General features: G+C 43.3%; 1 protein-coding gene across 2 annotated transcripts; it reads right to left on the bottom strand.

Annotated features, from left to right (window-relative positions):
- Positions 1–12,770: 12,770 nt before the first annotated feature.
- Positions 12,771–16,046, bottom strand: LOC139414959 (leucine-rich alpha-2-glycoprotein-like). 2 transcript variants are annotated; one of them, XM_071162619.1, is made up of 2 exons: positions 15,882–16,046; positions 12,771–15,561 (listed from the first exon to the last, which is right to left on the bottom strand). In XM_071162619.1, exons 1-2 carry the CDS (start codon positions 15,902–15,904, stop codon positions 14,535–14,537), a joined length of 1,050 nt encoding a protein of 349 aa, XP_071018720.1. In that variant the 5' UTR covers positions 15,905–16,046; the 3' UTR covers positions 12,771–14,534. The 2 variants fall into 2 exon arrangements, with proteins under 2 accessions (XP_071018720.1, XP_071018721.1); XM_071162620.1 differs by having other exon boundaries at positions 15,887–16,001.
- Between the last annotated feature and the right edge of the window lie 33 nt (positions 16,047–16,079).

Here is a 16,079-nt window from a genome sequence, read left to right as displayed (position 1 = left end):
ACTCCCACTTGTGCGAATGTAACACTCCTACTTGTGCGATGTTGATGGAAATACTGTGCAAATAGCAATAAAACAAGCACAAATATACATGGACAGATGGACCTAAAGTTGCCAATTCAGATGGATGAAGTGCTTCAGTCTACAAGCATAGATGTAAATACTGTACATGAATCTGTACGTTGAGTAAGCAAGTACTTACTATACAGCTCATGATAAATTCCCATTCCCGAATTCCTGTCTGAATTCCTGACCATTGGGGGGCATCCCAGGAAAGTCCAAACCTCTCAGACACTCCAAGGCCATTTAGTAAGTTTCTAACAACCTTACCATCTGTGACACTTTGTTGTCATCATCTTGACCCTGTTCTGATGTCATCACCTTGACCCTGTTCTGATGTCATCACCTTGACCCTGTTCTGATGTCATCATCTTGACCCTGTTCGGATGTCATCACCTTGACCCTGTTCTGTTGTCCATACCTTGAACCTGTTCTGTTGTCATCACCTTGACCCTGTTCTGTTGTCCATACATTGAACCTGTTCTGTTGTCATCACCTTGAACCTGTTCTGATGTCATCACCTTGACCCTGTTCTGTTGTCCATACCTTGAACCTGTTCTGTTGTCATCACCTTGACCCTGTTCTGTTGTCATCACCTTGAGCCTGTTCTGATGTCATCACCTTGACCCTGTTCTGTTGTCACCACCTTGACCCTGCTCTGATGTCATCACCTTGAGCCTGTTCTAATGTCATCACCTTGACCCTGTTCTGTTGTCACCACCTTGACCCTGTTCTGTTGTCATCACCTTGAGCCTGTTCTAATGTCATCACCTTGACCCTGTTCTGTTGTCACCACCTTGACCCTGTTCTGATGTCTTCACCTTGAGCCTGTTCTGATGTCATCACCTTGACCCTGTTCTGTTGTCCATACCTTGAACCTGTTCTGTTGTCATCACCTTGAACCTGTTCTGTTGTCATCACCTTGAGCCTGTTCTGTTGTCATCACCTTGAACCTGTTCTGTTGTCATCACCTTGACCCTGTTCTGTTGTCATCACCTTGACCCTGTTCTGTTGTCATCACCTTGAACCTGTTCTGTTGTCATCACCTTGAACCTGTTCTGATGTCATCACCTTGAGCCTGTTCTAATGTCATCACCTTGACCCTGTTCTGTTGTCCATACCTTGAACCTGTTCTGTTGTCATCACCTTGACCCTGTTCTGTTGTCACCACCTTGACCCTGCTCTGATGTCCACACCTTGAGCCTGTTCTGATGTCATCACCTTGACCCTGTTCTGTTGTCACCACCTTGACCCTGCTCTGATGTCATCACCTTGAGCCTGTTCTAATGTCATCACCTTGCCCTGTTCTGTTGTCATCACCTTGAACCTGTTCTGTTGTCATCACCTTGAACCTGTTATGTTGTCATCACCTTGACCCTGTTCTGTTGTCATCACCTTGAACCTGTTCTGTTGTCATCACCTTGACCCTGTTCTGTTGTCATCACCTTGAACCTGTTCTGATGTCATCACCTTGACCCTCTGTCTCCCGATTCTTTGAAGATCATGCTTCAAAACAAACAGGGTTGAAGAGCAGTAGACGTGTCGGTCAGGGGCCCAGAACCAGACCCCACTAAACCTGTATCAACAGCTGGATGTTCCGTAATAGACGACAGGTTAAATCCCACAGACAGGGTTGAAGAGCAGTAGACGCGTCGGTCAGGGGCCCAGAACCAGACCCCACTAAACCTGTATCAACAGCTGGATGTTCCGTAATAGACGACAGGTTAAATCCCACAGACAGGGTTGAAGAGCAGTAGACGCGTCGGTCAGGGGCCCAGAACCAGACCCCACTAAACCTGTATCAACAGCTGGATGTTCCGTAATAGACGACAGGTTAAATCCCACAGACAGGGTTGAAGAGCAGTAGACGCGTCGGTCAGGGGCCCAGAACCAGACCCCACTAAACCTGTATCAACAGCTGGATGATCCGTAATAGACGACAGGTTAAATCCCACCAGGATAGACGGAGTCAGTCACACACACATCTCTTTAGAAGAGATTATAAATGCATTTTATATGTCCCCTCACATCTTATCTATGAGAGCTAATGAAGTTGAAATGTTATTTTCTTTGAACTTATAAGACTTAATTATAGTTTAAGAGGGCAGAGAAGGTGTTGCTGTGTAGTATATATTTAGATGGCAGCTTAGGCGAGAGGACAAAGATATCTTAACAAAAAGCCACAGCACGAAGGTGTGTGGTCTAATTGCATAGCGCAGGGTCAGGGAGGAGGTAAAGGTTAGCCAGCATTTACTCCATTGCAGGCAGACTTCAGCGTGCCAAAGGGTGAGAGTGAGACCTGCCAGTCTATAACTATAGCCACTCTGTAACTAGCTTCCACCTGTCCAAACCGCTCAGATCTACAGGAGGGACTAAAGAGGCTCGGGGCCAACAGCACTACTGTTTAGCCCTTCAACAGAAAGGTGAAACCTGCCAGTTTCTCACTACTACTCTCTCTCATTAACCAAAGCACATCTCTGCCTAGTTGTGGCTGGTGTTAAATTCATAGTCTGTCATCTCTTGTCTCGTCAGGTGATTGTTTTGGCTGCGTTTAGTTCTGCAAGGTCAATGAGATGGATGACTGGGCTGTACTGCTCTCTATCATGGCTCTAAGAGAAATGTAAAACAGCAGTGTGCTCAATTTAAGCTGTCCCAACATTCGCACTCAGACTTTCTTGTTTTGTGTGAGCAATAGAGTTGGATGATTGGCAAAGTTGGCTAGGGTCAATTCAAGTTTTCAATTGAGTCAATTCCAGGAAGTAAGTTGAAATAGAATTTAATGATCTGAAAATGGCCACAAAAAAAATCTGTTGTTTTCAATTAGGGGGGAATTCTGACCCGAGTTAAGAGTGTGTAAATGGAATGTAAATCCCTTTTTTCTCTCTATGTTTATTCTGACCTTGAACTTAAGCAGGAGAATAGCATGCTATTCACCCTCTATTCCCTTGTGGTTTCATTTTGAAATCAGTCTGGGTAAGCAGGAGAATAGCATGCTATTCACCCTCTATTCCCTTGTGGTTTCATTTTGAAATCAGTCTGGGTAAGCAGGAGAATAGCATGCTGTTCACCCTCTATTCCCTTGTGGTTTCATTTTGAAATCAGTTTGGGTACGCAGGAGAATAGCATGCTATTCACCCTCTATTCCCTTGGGGTGGAGCTCAAGTAAATGAAGTTGTGTCTACAGATACACCGTATTCCGACATGGACTTTATTCCCTAATAATTCCATCATGAATAAAGTCTAGCGAAACTACCGGTTCCAAGTGGAAAAAGCATCTTTATTTTTGAAGACAGAAATAGCACCATTCACCATGCACTTGTAATATACAACTTGATAAGAGCTATTGCTAACGGCTAAATCTGTTTGCAGAAGGGGATTGTAAATATAAATTACAATTGTTTTAGATCTAGTTTACCTTATAATCGCTGGAGACAAATGTGAAACCAGCCATATGGCAACAATCTGAATCATATCAGCTTATCAACTTTCCCACAGGAATGTTTATGAAATGCTTTGCCATTATGCTGAATTTGTAATGTACAGACTTTTAATTTTCAGGGATGGGCACTCTCGAATGTCTTAATTATAGGCTACCCCGACTTTCTCTGTTTCCCATTTCTATCATGTTAAAAATGAGTCACTATCACTATAACCACACATATTACACTGTTAATTTACTGTTAGTTCCCTTCACTTGGTATAGTCTGCATTATCATTCCATTTATTTAAATAGTTTTTCGTTTACTCCATCTCCCACTAGGCACTGACGTCAATTCAATATCTATTTCACGTTGGTTCAACGTAATGTCATTGAAATGAAGTGGAAACCATGTTGATTCAACCAGTGTGTGCACAGTGTAAACTGTGTAAACTCCTTCACTGCTGTGTGGTTTTTGCTGAGGATCATTAGTAACATTTGATTATATATATTTTTTAAAGACATGTGGGCTCATTAAATCGTTATGGAGCAGAGCGCAGACCAAGCCATAACAGCTTGAACCCGACGCATGGTGCAATACTTGGCCTCTTCATCACACAGTTCCATGGTTGGTGCAGGCAAAAGACAAAGGCTATTATACACTATTCTCCCTATTATAATTATATGTAATTAACAGCTTCGCACCCCCCGCAGCTGCTTGCCCAAGACTCCCCAGCTTCTCATTCACCCAAATCCAGATAGCAGATGTTCTGAAAGAGCTGCAAAACCTGTACCCATACAAATCAGCTGGGCTAGACAATCTGGACCCTCTCTTTCTAAAATTATCCGCTGTCATTGTTGCAACCCCTATTACCAGTCTGTTCAACCTCTCTTTCGTATCGTCCGAGATCTCTAAAGATTGGAAAGCTGCCGCGGTCATCCCCCTCTTCAAAGGGGGTGACACTCTAGACCCAAACTGTTACAGACCTATATCTATCCTGCCCTGCCTCTCTAAAGTCTTCGAAAGCCAAGTTAATAAACAGATCACTGACCATTTCGAATCCCACCGTACCTTCTCCGCTGTGCAATCCGGTTTCCGAGCTGGTCATGGCTGCACCTCAAGGTATTAAACGATATCATAACCGCCATCGATAAAAGACAGTACTGTGCAGCCGTCTTCATCGACCTGGCCAAGGCTTTCGACTCTGTCAATCACCGTATTCTTATCGGAAAGACTCAACAGCCTTGGTTTCTCAAATGACTGCCTCGCCTGGTTCACCAGCTACTTTTCAGATAGAGTTCAGTGTGTCAAATCGGGCAGTCTCTATGGGGGTACCACAGGGTTCAATTCTCAGGCCGACTCTTTTCTCTGTATATATCAACGATGTTGCTCTTACTGCCGGTGATTCCTTGATCCACCTCTACGCAAACGACATCATTCTGTATACATCTGGCCCTTCTTTGGACACAGTGTTAATAAACCTCCAAATAAGCTTCAATGCCATACAACACTCCTTCCGCGGTCTCCAACTGCTCTTAAACGCTAGTAAAACTAAATGCATGCTTTTCAACTGATCGCTGCCCGCAGCTGCCCGCCCGACTAGTATCACTACTCTGGACGGTTCTGACCTAGAATATGTGGACAACTACAAATACCTAGGTGTCTGGTTAGACTGTAAACTCTCCTTCCAGACTCATATTAAAAATCTCCAATCCAAAATTAAATTTAGAATCGGCATCCTATTTCGCAACAAAGCCTCCTTCACTCACGCCCCGCCGAACTTACCCTCCTAAAACTGACTATCCTGCCGATCCTCGACTTTGACGATGTAATTTACAAAATAGCCTCCAACACTCTACTCAGCAAACTGGATGCAGTCTATCACAGTGCCATCAGTTTTGTCACCAAAGCCCCATATACCACCCACCACTGTGACCTGTATGCTCTCGTCGGCTGGCCTTTCCTACATGTTTGTCGCCAGACCCACTGGCTCCAGGTCATCTATAAGTCTTTGCTAGGTAAAGCCCCGCCGTATCTCAGCTCACTGGTCACGATATCAACACCCACCCGTAGCACGCGTTCCAGCAGGTATATCTCTCTGGTCATCCCCAAAGCCAACACCTCCTTTGTCCACCTTTTCTTCCAGTTCTCTGCTGCCAATGACTGGAACGAACTGCAAAAATTGCTGAAGTTGGAGACTTATATCTCCCTCACTAACTTTAAACATCAGCTATCTGAGCAGCTAACCATCTGTAAATTGCCCATTCAATCTACCTACCTCATCCCCTTATTGTTTTTATTAACTTTTTTGCTCTTTTGCACACCAGTATTTCTGCTTGCACATCATCATCTGCACATCTATCACTCCAGTGTTAATTTGCTAAATTGTAATCACTTTGCCACTATGGCCTATTTATTGCCTTAACTTCTCACGCCATTTGCACACACTGTATATACAGTGCCTTGCGAAAGTATTCGGCCCCCTTGAACTTTGCAACCTTTTGCCGCATTTCAGGCTTCAAACATAAAGATATAAAACTGTATTTTTTTGTGAAGAATCAACAACAAGTGGGACACAATCATGAAGTGGAACGACATTTATTGGATATTTCAAACTTTTTTAACAAATCAAAAACTGAAATATTGGGCGTGCAAAATTATTCAGCCCCCTTAAGTTAATACTTTGTAGCGCCACCTTTTGCTGCGATTACAGCTGTAAGTCGCTTGGGGTATGTCTCTATCAGTTTTGCACATCGAGAGACTGAAATTTTTTCCCATTCCTCCTTGCAAAACAGCTCGAGCTCAGTGAGGTTGGATGGAGAGCATTTGTGAACAGCAGTTTTCAGTTCTTTCCACAGATTCTCGATTGGATTCAGGTCTGGACTTTGACTTGGCCATTCTAACACCTGGATATGTTTATTTTTGAACCATTCCATTGTAGATTTTGCTTTATGTTTTGGATCATTGTCTTGTTGGAAGACAAATCTCCGTCCCAGTCTCAGGTCTTTTGCAGACTCCATCAGGTTTTCTTCCAGAATGGTCCTGTATTTGGCTCCATCCATCTTCCCATCAATTTTAACCATCTTCCCTGTCCCTGCTGAAGAAAAGCAGGCCCAAACCATGATGCTGCCACCACCATGTTTGACAGTGGGGATGGTGTGTTCAGCTGTGTTGCTTTTACGCCAAACATAACGTTTTGCATTGTTGCCAAAAAGTTCAATTTTGATTTCATCTGACCAGAGCACCTTCTTTCACATGTTTGGTGTGTCTCCCAGGTGGCTTGTGGCAAACTTTAAACGACACTTTTTATGGATATCTTTAAGAAATGGCTTTCTTCTTGCCACTCTTCCATAAAGGCCAGATTTGTGCAATATACGACTGATTGTTGTCCTATGGACAGAGTCTCCCACCTCAGCTGTAGATCTCTGCAGTTCATCCAGAGTGATCATGGGCCTCTTGGCTGCATCTCTGATCAGTCTTCTCCTTGTATGAGCTGAAAGTTTAGAGGGACGGCCAGGTCTTGGTAGATTTGCAGTGGTCTGATACTCCTTCCATTTCAATATTATTGCTTGCACAGTGCTCCTTGGGATGTTTAAAGCTTGGGAAATCTTTTTGTATCCAAATCCGGCTTTAAACTTCTTCACAACAGCATCTCGGACCTGCCTGGTGTGTTCCTTGTTCTTCATGATGCTCTCTGCGCTTTTAACGGACCTCTGAGACTATCACAGTGCAGGTGCATTTATACGGAGACTTGATTACACACAGGTGGATTGTATTTATCATCATTAGTCATTTAGGTCAACATTGGATCATTCAGAGATCCTCACTGAACTTCTGGAGAGAGTTTGCTGCACTGAAAGTAAAGGGGCTGAATAATTTTGCACGCCCAATTTTTCAGTTTTTGATTTGTTAAAAAAGTTTGAAATATCCAATAAATGTCGTTCCACTTCATGATTGTGTCCCACTTGTTGTTGATTCTTCACAAAAAAATACAGTTTTATATCTTTATGTTTAAAGACTGAAATGTGGCAAAAGGTCGCAAAGTTCAAGGGGGCCGAATACTTTCGCAAGGCACTGTATATACTTTTTTTCTATTGTGTTATTGACTGTACGGTTGTTTATTCCTTGTGTAACTGTTGTTGTTTGTGTTTTTTTGTTTTATCTTGGCCAGGTCGCAGTTGTAAATGAGAACTTGTTCTCAACTGACCAACCTGGTTAAATAAAGTTGAAATAAAAAATAAAGTATTTTTTTTATTTACATGAATCCTTTTCACCGTTTTCTTTCTGTCATGCATAAAGACGCTCTGAAACTGTATTTTAAATGATTTGTAAATACTTTCCTAAACTTATATAATCTAGAATTGAAGCTGAACTGGAGACAAATATGCATATATTTAGATGGCTCCCGACTGGTGCAGCGGTCTAAGGCACTACTGGAATTGTACCCTGGTTCAATTCCAGGCTCTATCACAACTGGCCATGATTGGGAGTCCCATAGGGTGGCGCACAATTGGCCCAGAGTCATCCGGGTTTGGCCGGGGTAGGCCATCATTGTAAATAAGAATTTGTTCTTAACAGACATGCCTAGTTAAATAAAGGTTAAGTTAAAAAAAAAATACAATTCAAATATATCCCTAATATTCTGAACCAGTTCTCTCAATATGTTCTTGTGAGTCTGTCGATAAAATTCAAATCAAATCAAATTTTATTTGTCACATACACATGGTTAGCAGATGTTAATGCGAGTGTAGCGAAATGCTTGTGCTTCTAGTTCCGACAATGCAGTAATAACCAACAAGTAATCTAGCTAACAATTCCACAACTACTACCTTATAGACACAAGTGTAAGGGGATGAAGAATATGTACCAGGCGGTGATACAGCCCGACAGGATGCTCTCGATTGTACATCTGTAGAAGTTTGTGAATTTCTTCAGCCTCCTGAGGTTGAAGAGGCGCTGCTGCGCCTTCTTCACGATGCTGTCTGTGTGGGTGGACCAATTCAGTTTGTCTGTGATGTGTACGCCGAGGAACTTAAAACTTACTACCCTCTCCGCTACTGTTCCATCGATGTGGATAGGGGGGTGTTCCCTCTGCTGTTTCCTGAAGTCCACAAACATCTCCTTAGTTTTGTTGACGTTGAGTGTGAGGTTATTTTCCTGACACCACACTCTGAGGGCCCTCACCTCCTCCCTGTAGGCCGTCTCGTCGTTGTTGGTAATCAAGCCTACCACTGTTGTGTCGTCTGCAAACTTGATGATTGAGTTGGAGGCGTGCGTGGCCACGCAGTCGTGGGTGAACAGGGAGTACAGAAGAGGGCTCAGAACGCACCCTTGTGGGGCCCCAGTGTTGAGGATCAGCGGGGTGGAAATGTTATTGCCTACCCTCACCACCTGGGGGCGGCCCGTCAGGAAGTCCAGTACCCAGTTGCACAGGGCGGGGTCGAGACCCAGGGTCTCGAGCTTGATGACGAGCTTGGAGGGCACTATGGGGTTAAATGCCGAGCTGTAGTCGATGAACAGCATTCTCACATAGGTATTCCTCTTGTCCAGATGGGTTAGGGCAGTGTGCAGTGTGGTTGAGATTGCATCGTCTGTGGACCTATTTGGGCGGTAAGCAAATTGGAGTGGGTCTGTAGAGCATGCTCTCTATTTCTGTGTGTGCGGCTGCAGGTATTTAATGAGCATGTCTCTTCCTCCTCTCACCGAGCTGCAGGCAGGTATTTAATGAGCATGTCTTTTCCTCCTCTCACCGAGCTGCAGGCAGGTATTTAATGAGCATGTCTCTTCCTCCTCTCACCGAGCTGCAGGCAGGTATTTAATGAGCATGTCTCTTCCTCCTCTCACCGAGCTGCAGGCAGGTATTTAATGAGCATGTCTCTTCCTCCTCTCACCGAGCTGCAGGCAGGTATTTAATGGGCACGTCGCTACCCCCTCTCACTTTTGATAGAGTTTTGAACATCTACAACAAATAAAATGACCATGAACTGTGGGATTTCAAGGGCGCTGACATAAGAAATCCAACATGTGAGGTCTATTGAAAATAAACGTTTCAATGCTTTGAGTACAGAAAAATTAAGTATACTGTACATTGATAGGGCGTCATTGTAAATAATAACTTCTTACTAGTTAAATAAAAATGATAGCGGGAAACAATACTGTTAACCGTTCCCAAATTGCACCCTATTCCCTTTATAGTGCACTACTTTTTACTAGGACCAATATGGCTCTGATCAAAAGTAGGGCACTATGTAGGGAATAGGATGCCATTTGGGAGGCTAACCTCAGTAATTCCTGGCCTGTATTCAGAAAGAGTCTGAATGAATGCTGATCAACAGTAGGATCAGTTTGGCCCTGTAGATTAAACAATAGTATTTGTGTCTTACAGGATTGGGATAAATTCCATTTAAATTTAGTCAGCGCGGGAATTAAATTGAAATTCCAATTCCAAAATGTCTATGTAAAAAATACATCACACATTTTTGGGGGGAATTTCAGTTTTTCTGAATTGAAATAGAATTGACCTTACACTGCTCTCGTAACAGCAGGGTTAAGGTCCTGTAACGGCTCTCGTTGGTAGAAGGAGACCATGGCATACATTGTATTTTTATCGATGACATAAAAATAAAAAATAAACGAACCCGCACAGTTCTGCAAGGCTAAGACACTAAACTGAAAACAAGATCCCACAAAACCCAAACGGAAAATGACAACTTATATATGCTCCCCAATCAGAGACAACGATAGACAGCTGCCTCTGATTGGGAACCACACTCGGCCAAAAACAAAGAAATAGAAAACATAGACTTTCCCACCCAAGTCCCACCCTGACCTAACCAAACATAGAGAATAATAAGGATCTCTAAGGTCAGGACGTGACAGGTTTATAGTTGTGAGCCATGATCCTTGCTTTACCACAATGGCACATGTATTCACAAAGGTGCCAGGAATCAGGCAAGACCTTAATGGAGAGAGTATTTATATAAGGCACTGTAGTTCAGAGATGGAAGATGACAACCTATTTATCAGGTGCTATGAATCATGATGGGGTGTATATCAATCAAACATTTAATGCGTCCCAAATGGCACCTTATTCCCTTTATAGTGCCCATAGGGCTCTGGTGAAAAGTAGTGCACTAGATAGGGATAGGGTGCCATTTTGGATGAATGCAATTTTCTATTCAATCAAACACTGTAAATCACAGCAATGTTTTCAGTCTATTACTATAAAGCACTATAGCGTTCACAGCATTTTATTGAGATGCCATTCTCTATCCAAATGATTTTAACTGAAATATTTAGGTTGGCAATACGTTTCTTAAAAAATACATTTCAGTTTGTCCAATGCAGAATATGAAGTTGTTATTAGTATTTATTTTACAAGGCAGAGTTATTGAGCACTTACTAGTCATACTCATATCACATCACCCTCATTTGGAAGATGAATTACATTTTAACTCTTCATCTTGTAATGAACCATGTTTGTTTGGCGTGCATGAAAAGCCCTGCCAATAACATTGTAAAAGACCTGCCAATAACATTTTAAAAACCCTGCCAATAACCTTTTGAAAGCCCTGCCAATAACCTTTTAAAAGCCCTGTTAATAACCTTTTAAAAGACCTGCCAATAATCTTTTAAAGGCCCTGTTAATAACATTGTAAAAGCCCTGCCAATAACATTTAAAAAACCCTGTTAATAAACGTCTAAAAGTCCTGCCAATAACCTTTTAAAAGCCCTGCCAATAACCTTTTAAAAGCCCTGCCAATAACCTTTTAAAAGCCCTGCCAATAACCTTTTTTTTATCACTGTCAGTCAGTCATTACAGTGCGGCCCGATGCCAGAGCACACACTCCGTCTCGTCCATCCCAATCAGAGAGAAAGGTCACCTGTTCGTGGGCAGAACGAGCGTAGGACGCATAAAGATGCACTAGAGATCTCTTATCTTTGCCATCTTTGTCTTTGTCTGATGCCACCAGCTATTGAGGGCTTTTTCTCTTTTAAAGTGGTAAAGTTCCTCTCCTATGCTTGTCTTGGCAGTGCATAGGTGCGTACCAGTCAGAACACGTCATAGTTGGTGATTTAATTATGAAATGTTTACTCAGGAGTATAATTCATTGGCTGACACCTCCTGCTGACTTGGATGGAATTATTTAATCCTTCTTTAACCCATAGCAAGTCCCACCCAGTTGGCTACTTCAAAATGGTTAAAGCCCTCAATTGCGCTGTCCATGGTAAAACGGACTTTGGCGCCCTCTATCCAACTCTATTGTACGATGCCGGGGAAAAACGCTCCGACGTCCGCTGCCGTTTCAGGAAGCCATGTTTTCTTCCGCTCTTCAGCAAATATTTATGATCAGGGTTTAATTTTCATTAGTAACCACCTCTGGAGACGTGGGTGCTGCTTTACAAGAGTCATAAATTATTGGGTCTCTCACTTACTGTGATCAAGGCATCCTGAGGACAGAGGCCTGTGCCACATCCGCAGAGGACAAACTCACTGATTCTCTCTCTCTCTCTCCCTCTCTCTCGCTCCCTACCTCTCTCTCTCTTTCGCTCCCTACCTCTCTCTCCCTCTCTTGCTCTCTCTCCTCTCTCTCTCTCTCTCGCTCCCTACCTCTCTCTCTTTCGCTCCCTACCTCTCTCTCTCTCTCTTTCGCTCTCTCTCTCTCTCTCTCTCTCTCTCTCTCTCTCTCTCTCTCTCTCTCTCTCTCTCTCTCTCTCCCTCCTCATTGATTTCAATGCCATTAAAAAACAGGAGAAGAAGAATGAAGTGCATATACAAGTGAGACAATGCAGAGGGGAAACCACAAAGTATTACCACCACCAGATCACTAGGTCCACCAGGCTGATTGACCTGTAGAAAAGTAGCTGTCACAAAGACATCCTGTCACAAAGGTGTCCATTTTCTATTCATGCATAGTTGTTGTCAACCATGTATTACATTAGAACAACTAACTGTTCAGGACAGGTCACTCAATAGTCTACTAGGGAGCTTATCGTGCAAAAACATTGAATATGATGCCACCTAGTGCCAGTGGACCGTCCTAAGGGTATCCACAAATATACAGAAGCCTTAATTGAAATGCAAGAGGTGTTTGTCTCAAATGTGTGTGTGATAATGTTAGTGAGTATATATATATATATATATATATATATACTCACATATATACAGTGCCTTGCGAAAGTATTCGGCCCCCTTGAACTTTGCAACCTTTTTCCACATTTCAGGCTTCAAACATAAAGATATAAAACTGTATTTTTTTGTGAAGAATCAACAACAAGTGGGACACAATCATGAAGTGGAACGACATTTATTGGATATTTCAAACTTTTTTAACAAATAAAAAACTGAAAAATTGGGCGTGCAAAATTATTCAGCCCCTTTACTTTCAGTGCAGCAAACTCTCTCCAGAAGTTCAGTGAGGATCTCTGAATGATCCAATGTTGACCTAAATGACTAATGATGATAAATACAATCCACCTGTGTGTAATCAAGTCTCCGTATAAATGCACCTGCACTGTGATAGTCTCAGAGGTCGGTCAAAAGCGCAGAGAGCATCATGAAGAACAAGGAACACACCAGGCAGGTCCGAGATACTGTTGTGAAGAAGTTTAAAGCCGGATTTGGATACAAAAATATTTCCCCAGCTTTAAACATCCCAAGGAGCACTGTGCAAGCAATAATATTGAAATGGAAGGAGTATCAGACCACTGCAAATCTACCAAGACCTGGCCGTCCCTCTAAACTTTCAGCTCATACAAGGAGAAGACTGATCAGAGATGCAGCCAAGAGGCCCATGATCACTCTGGATGAACTGCAGAGATCTACAGCTGAGGTGGGAGACTCTGTCCATAGGACAACAATCAGTCGTATATTGCACAAATCTGGCCTTTATGGAAGAGTGGCAAGAAGAAAGCCATTTCTTAAAGATATCCATAAAAAGTGTCGTTTAAAGTTTGCCACAAGCCACCTGGGAGACACACCAAACATGTGGAAGAAGGTGCTCTGGTCAGATGAAACCAAAATTGAACTTTTTGGCAACAATGCAAAACGTTATGTTTGGCATAAAAGCAACACAGCTGAACACACCATCCCCACTGTCAAACATGGTGGTTGCAGCATCATGGTTTGGGCCTGCTTTTCTTCAGCAGGGACAGGAGAGATGGTTAAAATTGATGGGAAGATGGATGGAGCCAAATACAGGACCATTCTGGAAGAAAACCTGATGGAGTCTGCAAAAGACCTGAGACTGGGACGGAGATTTGTCTTCCAACAAGACAATGATCCAAAACATAAAGCAAAATCTACAATGGAATGGTTCAAAAATAAACATATCCAGGTGTTAGAATGGCCAAGTCAAAGTCCAGACCTGAATCCAATCGAGAATCTGTGGAAAGAACTGAAAACTGCTGTTCACAAATGCTCTCCATCCAACCTCACTGAGCTCGAGCTGTTTTGCAAGGAGGAATGGGAAAAAATTTCAGTCTCTCGATGTGCAAAACTGATCGAGACATACCCCAAGCGACTTACAGCTGTAATCGCAGCAAAAGGTGGCGCTACAAAGTATTAACTTAAGGGGGCTGAATAATTTTGCACGCCCAATTTTTCAGTTTTTGATTTGTTAAAAAAGTTTGAAATATCCAATAAATGTCGTTCCACTTCATGATTGTGTCCCACTTGTTGTTGATTCTTAACAAAAAAATACAGTTTTATATCTTTATGTTTGAAGCCTGAAATGTGGCAAAAGGTCGCAAAGTTCAAGGGGGCCGAATACTTTCGCAAGGCACTGTATATACACACATACATACAGACAGACAGAGAAAGACCTTTTAGCCAATCAAAACACAGAATAATTTGCAGTTGTTACCTGAAGAGTGGGCCTGTTTTATTTATCAGTTTTGAGGCCTAGCTCTTTCTCTGTCAGAGACACAACCGCTGGTCCTTAACAACCAGGGCTGGCACATTTCACCTCCTCCAGAAAATACACTCTCCCCGGGGTCATACTGAGACACCTCCACAGCTCCCCATCGTCTTATTGTTTAATATAAATATAAAATAAATCAGAGTCCTAGCTCACTGTCAGTTAGTGACATAACTGATCGTTCCTTCAGAGACTCAGGGCTGGCACACCTGATGTCATCGGCCAGGAAAGCTTTCTTCTGGTTCTTCTGCAGCCACTTCCACAGGTCCTCCACCTTCTTATCACACACCCAGGGGTTCTGGCTGAAGGCCACCCAAAGATGGTTGCTTGTCCATGGGGAGGAGAGCTGCTCCAGCAGGGTGTTGGAGATGTGACCAAGCCGGTTGAAGTTGAGAAACAGGAACTCGAGGCGATGGAGCCCCTGGAGGAGAGTCGGGGGAAGCCTCTCCAGTTGGTTCTCCTGGAGGAAGAGGTGCGTCAGGTTTGGGGTGTTCCTGAAGGCGGAAGGGTCCAGGGCGCTGAGTTGGTTCCCCTCCAGGTTGAGCTTCTCTAGGCTGCTCAGAGGATTCAGTGCCCCCGCCAGGAGCTTCTCCAGGCGGTTATGGGAAAGGTCAAGGTTCTTCAGGTGGCGTAGTTTCTGGAACAGGGCTGTGGGTACGGCCGTCAAGTGGTTCCCTGATAGGTCCAGCCAGGTGAGGTTACTGTTGTCAGGGAGCCAATCAGCATCCACACCGCTGATCAGGTTGTTCTTCAGCACCAGGTTACGCAGCGGAGCGTGGCTGAAGACATATGGTGGTAGGAAGTGCAGGTGGTTCCCTGTGAGATCCAACGTGTGCAGGTGAGGGACAGCTCTGAGGAGATCTGAAGGAAGTGTGCTCAGGTTGTTGTAATATAGTTGGAGCTCTTTCAGAAGGGGCGTGGCCTGTAAGTGGTTGGCAGTAATCGTGCTGAGGTTGGTGGATTGGATGGACAAGGAGGTGGTGTTACCTGGGAGACCATCGGAGGGGAACTGGGAGAGGGAGTCGTCACTGCAGACCACCTTGGTGTCGCTGGAAGAGAAATGGCAGGTGCACATGTCTGGGCAAGAGAGGGCGCCATTGCTACGGCTGCAACAACAGGTCAGCACACACAGAGGAAGGAGGAACCAGGTGCTCATCTTGCTAAAACTGTGAAACAAAGAGATAGTTGGGCCTCAAAACATACATTATTTAATATTTGCAGAAGTGTATGTTAACGCAAAAGACATAGGTGACTCATAAATCCTAAAGAATTCCTTAATGCTCTGTAACATCAAGGCCATTATACATGCAGTTGTTTTAATGGATGACACTATTCTGATCGGTATCTTTCAATGTTCGATATAATCATAAGTCGTAAATAATACATAACAAATAACTTGAGTTATAGTTTTTTTCAGATACAGATAAAAGTATTGTTTGTCAAGAGGATTAAGACACAGTAATTAAATCAAAGTCCTTTAGTTCACCTTACCTGAAGTCTTGCTGTCATTCATGTTTTGTTGCCTTCATTGGCTTGCTTGTTTCATCTGCTCTTATGACTATTTCAATGCTCCTTATATAAAATGTGTGTGTGGGTGTTTGTGTGGGTCAGGCTATGCACCAGACAGAGTTAATACTGAGTGGGTTTAGATAAAGTCCACAACCTGTTTTTGTGGATTTATTGC

The sequence above is a fragment of the Oncorhynchus clarkii genome, chromosome 8, assembly GCF_045791955.1.
Source record: "Oncorhynchus clarkii lewisi isolate Uvic-CL-2024 chromosome 8, UVic_Ocla_1.0, whole genome shotgun sequence".
In the NCBI taxonomy this organism is placed as follows: domain Eukaryota; kingdom Metazoa; phylum Chordata; class Actinopteri; order Salmoniformes; family Salmonidae; genus Oncorhynchus; species Oncorhynchus clarkii.
Note: the sequence above shows the minus strand (reverse complement) of the source record. Positions and strands in the feature narration are given on the sequence as shown.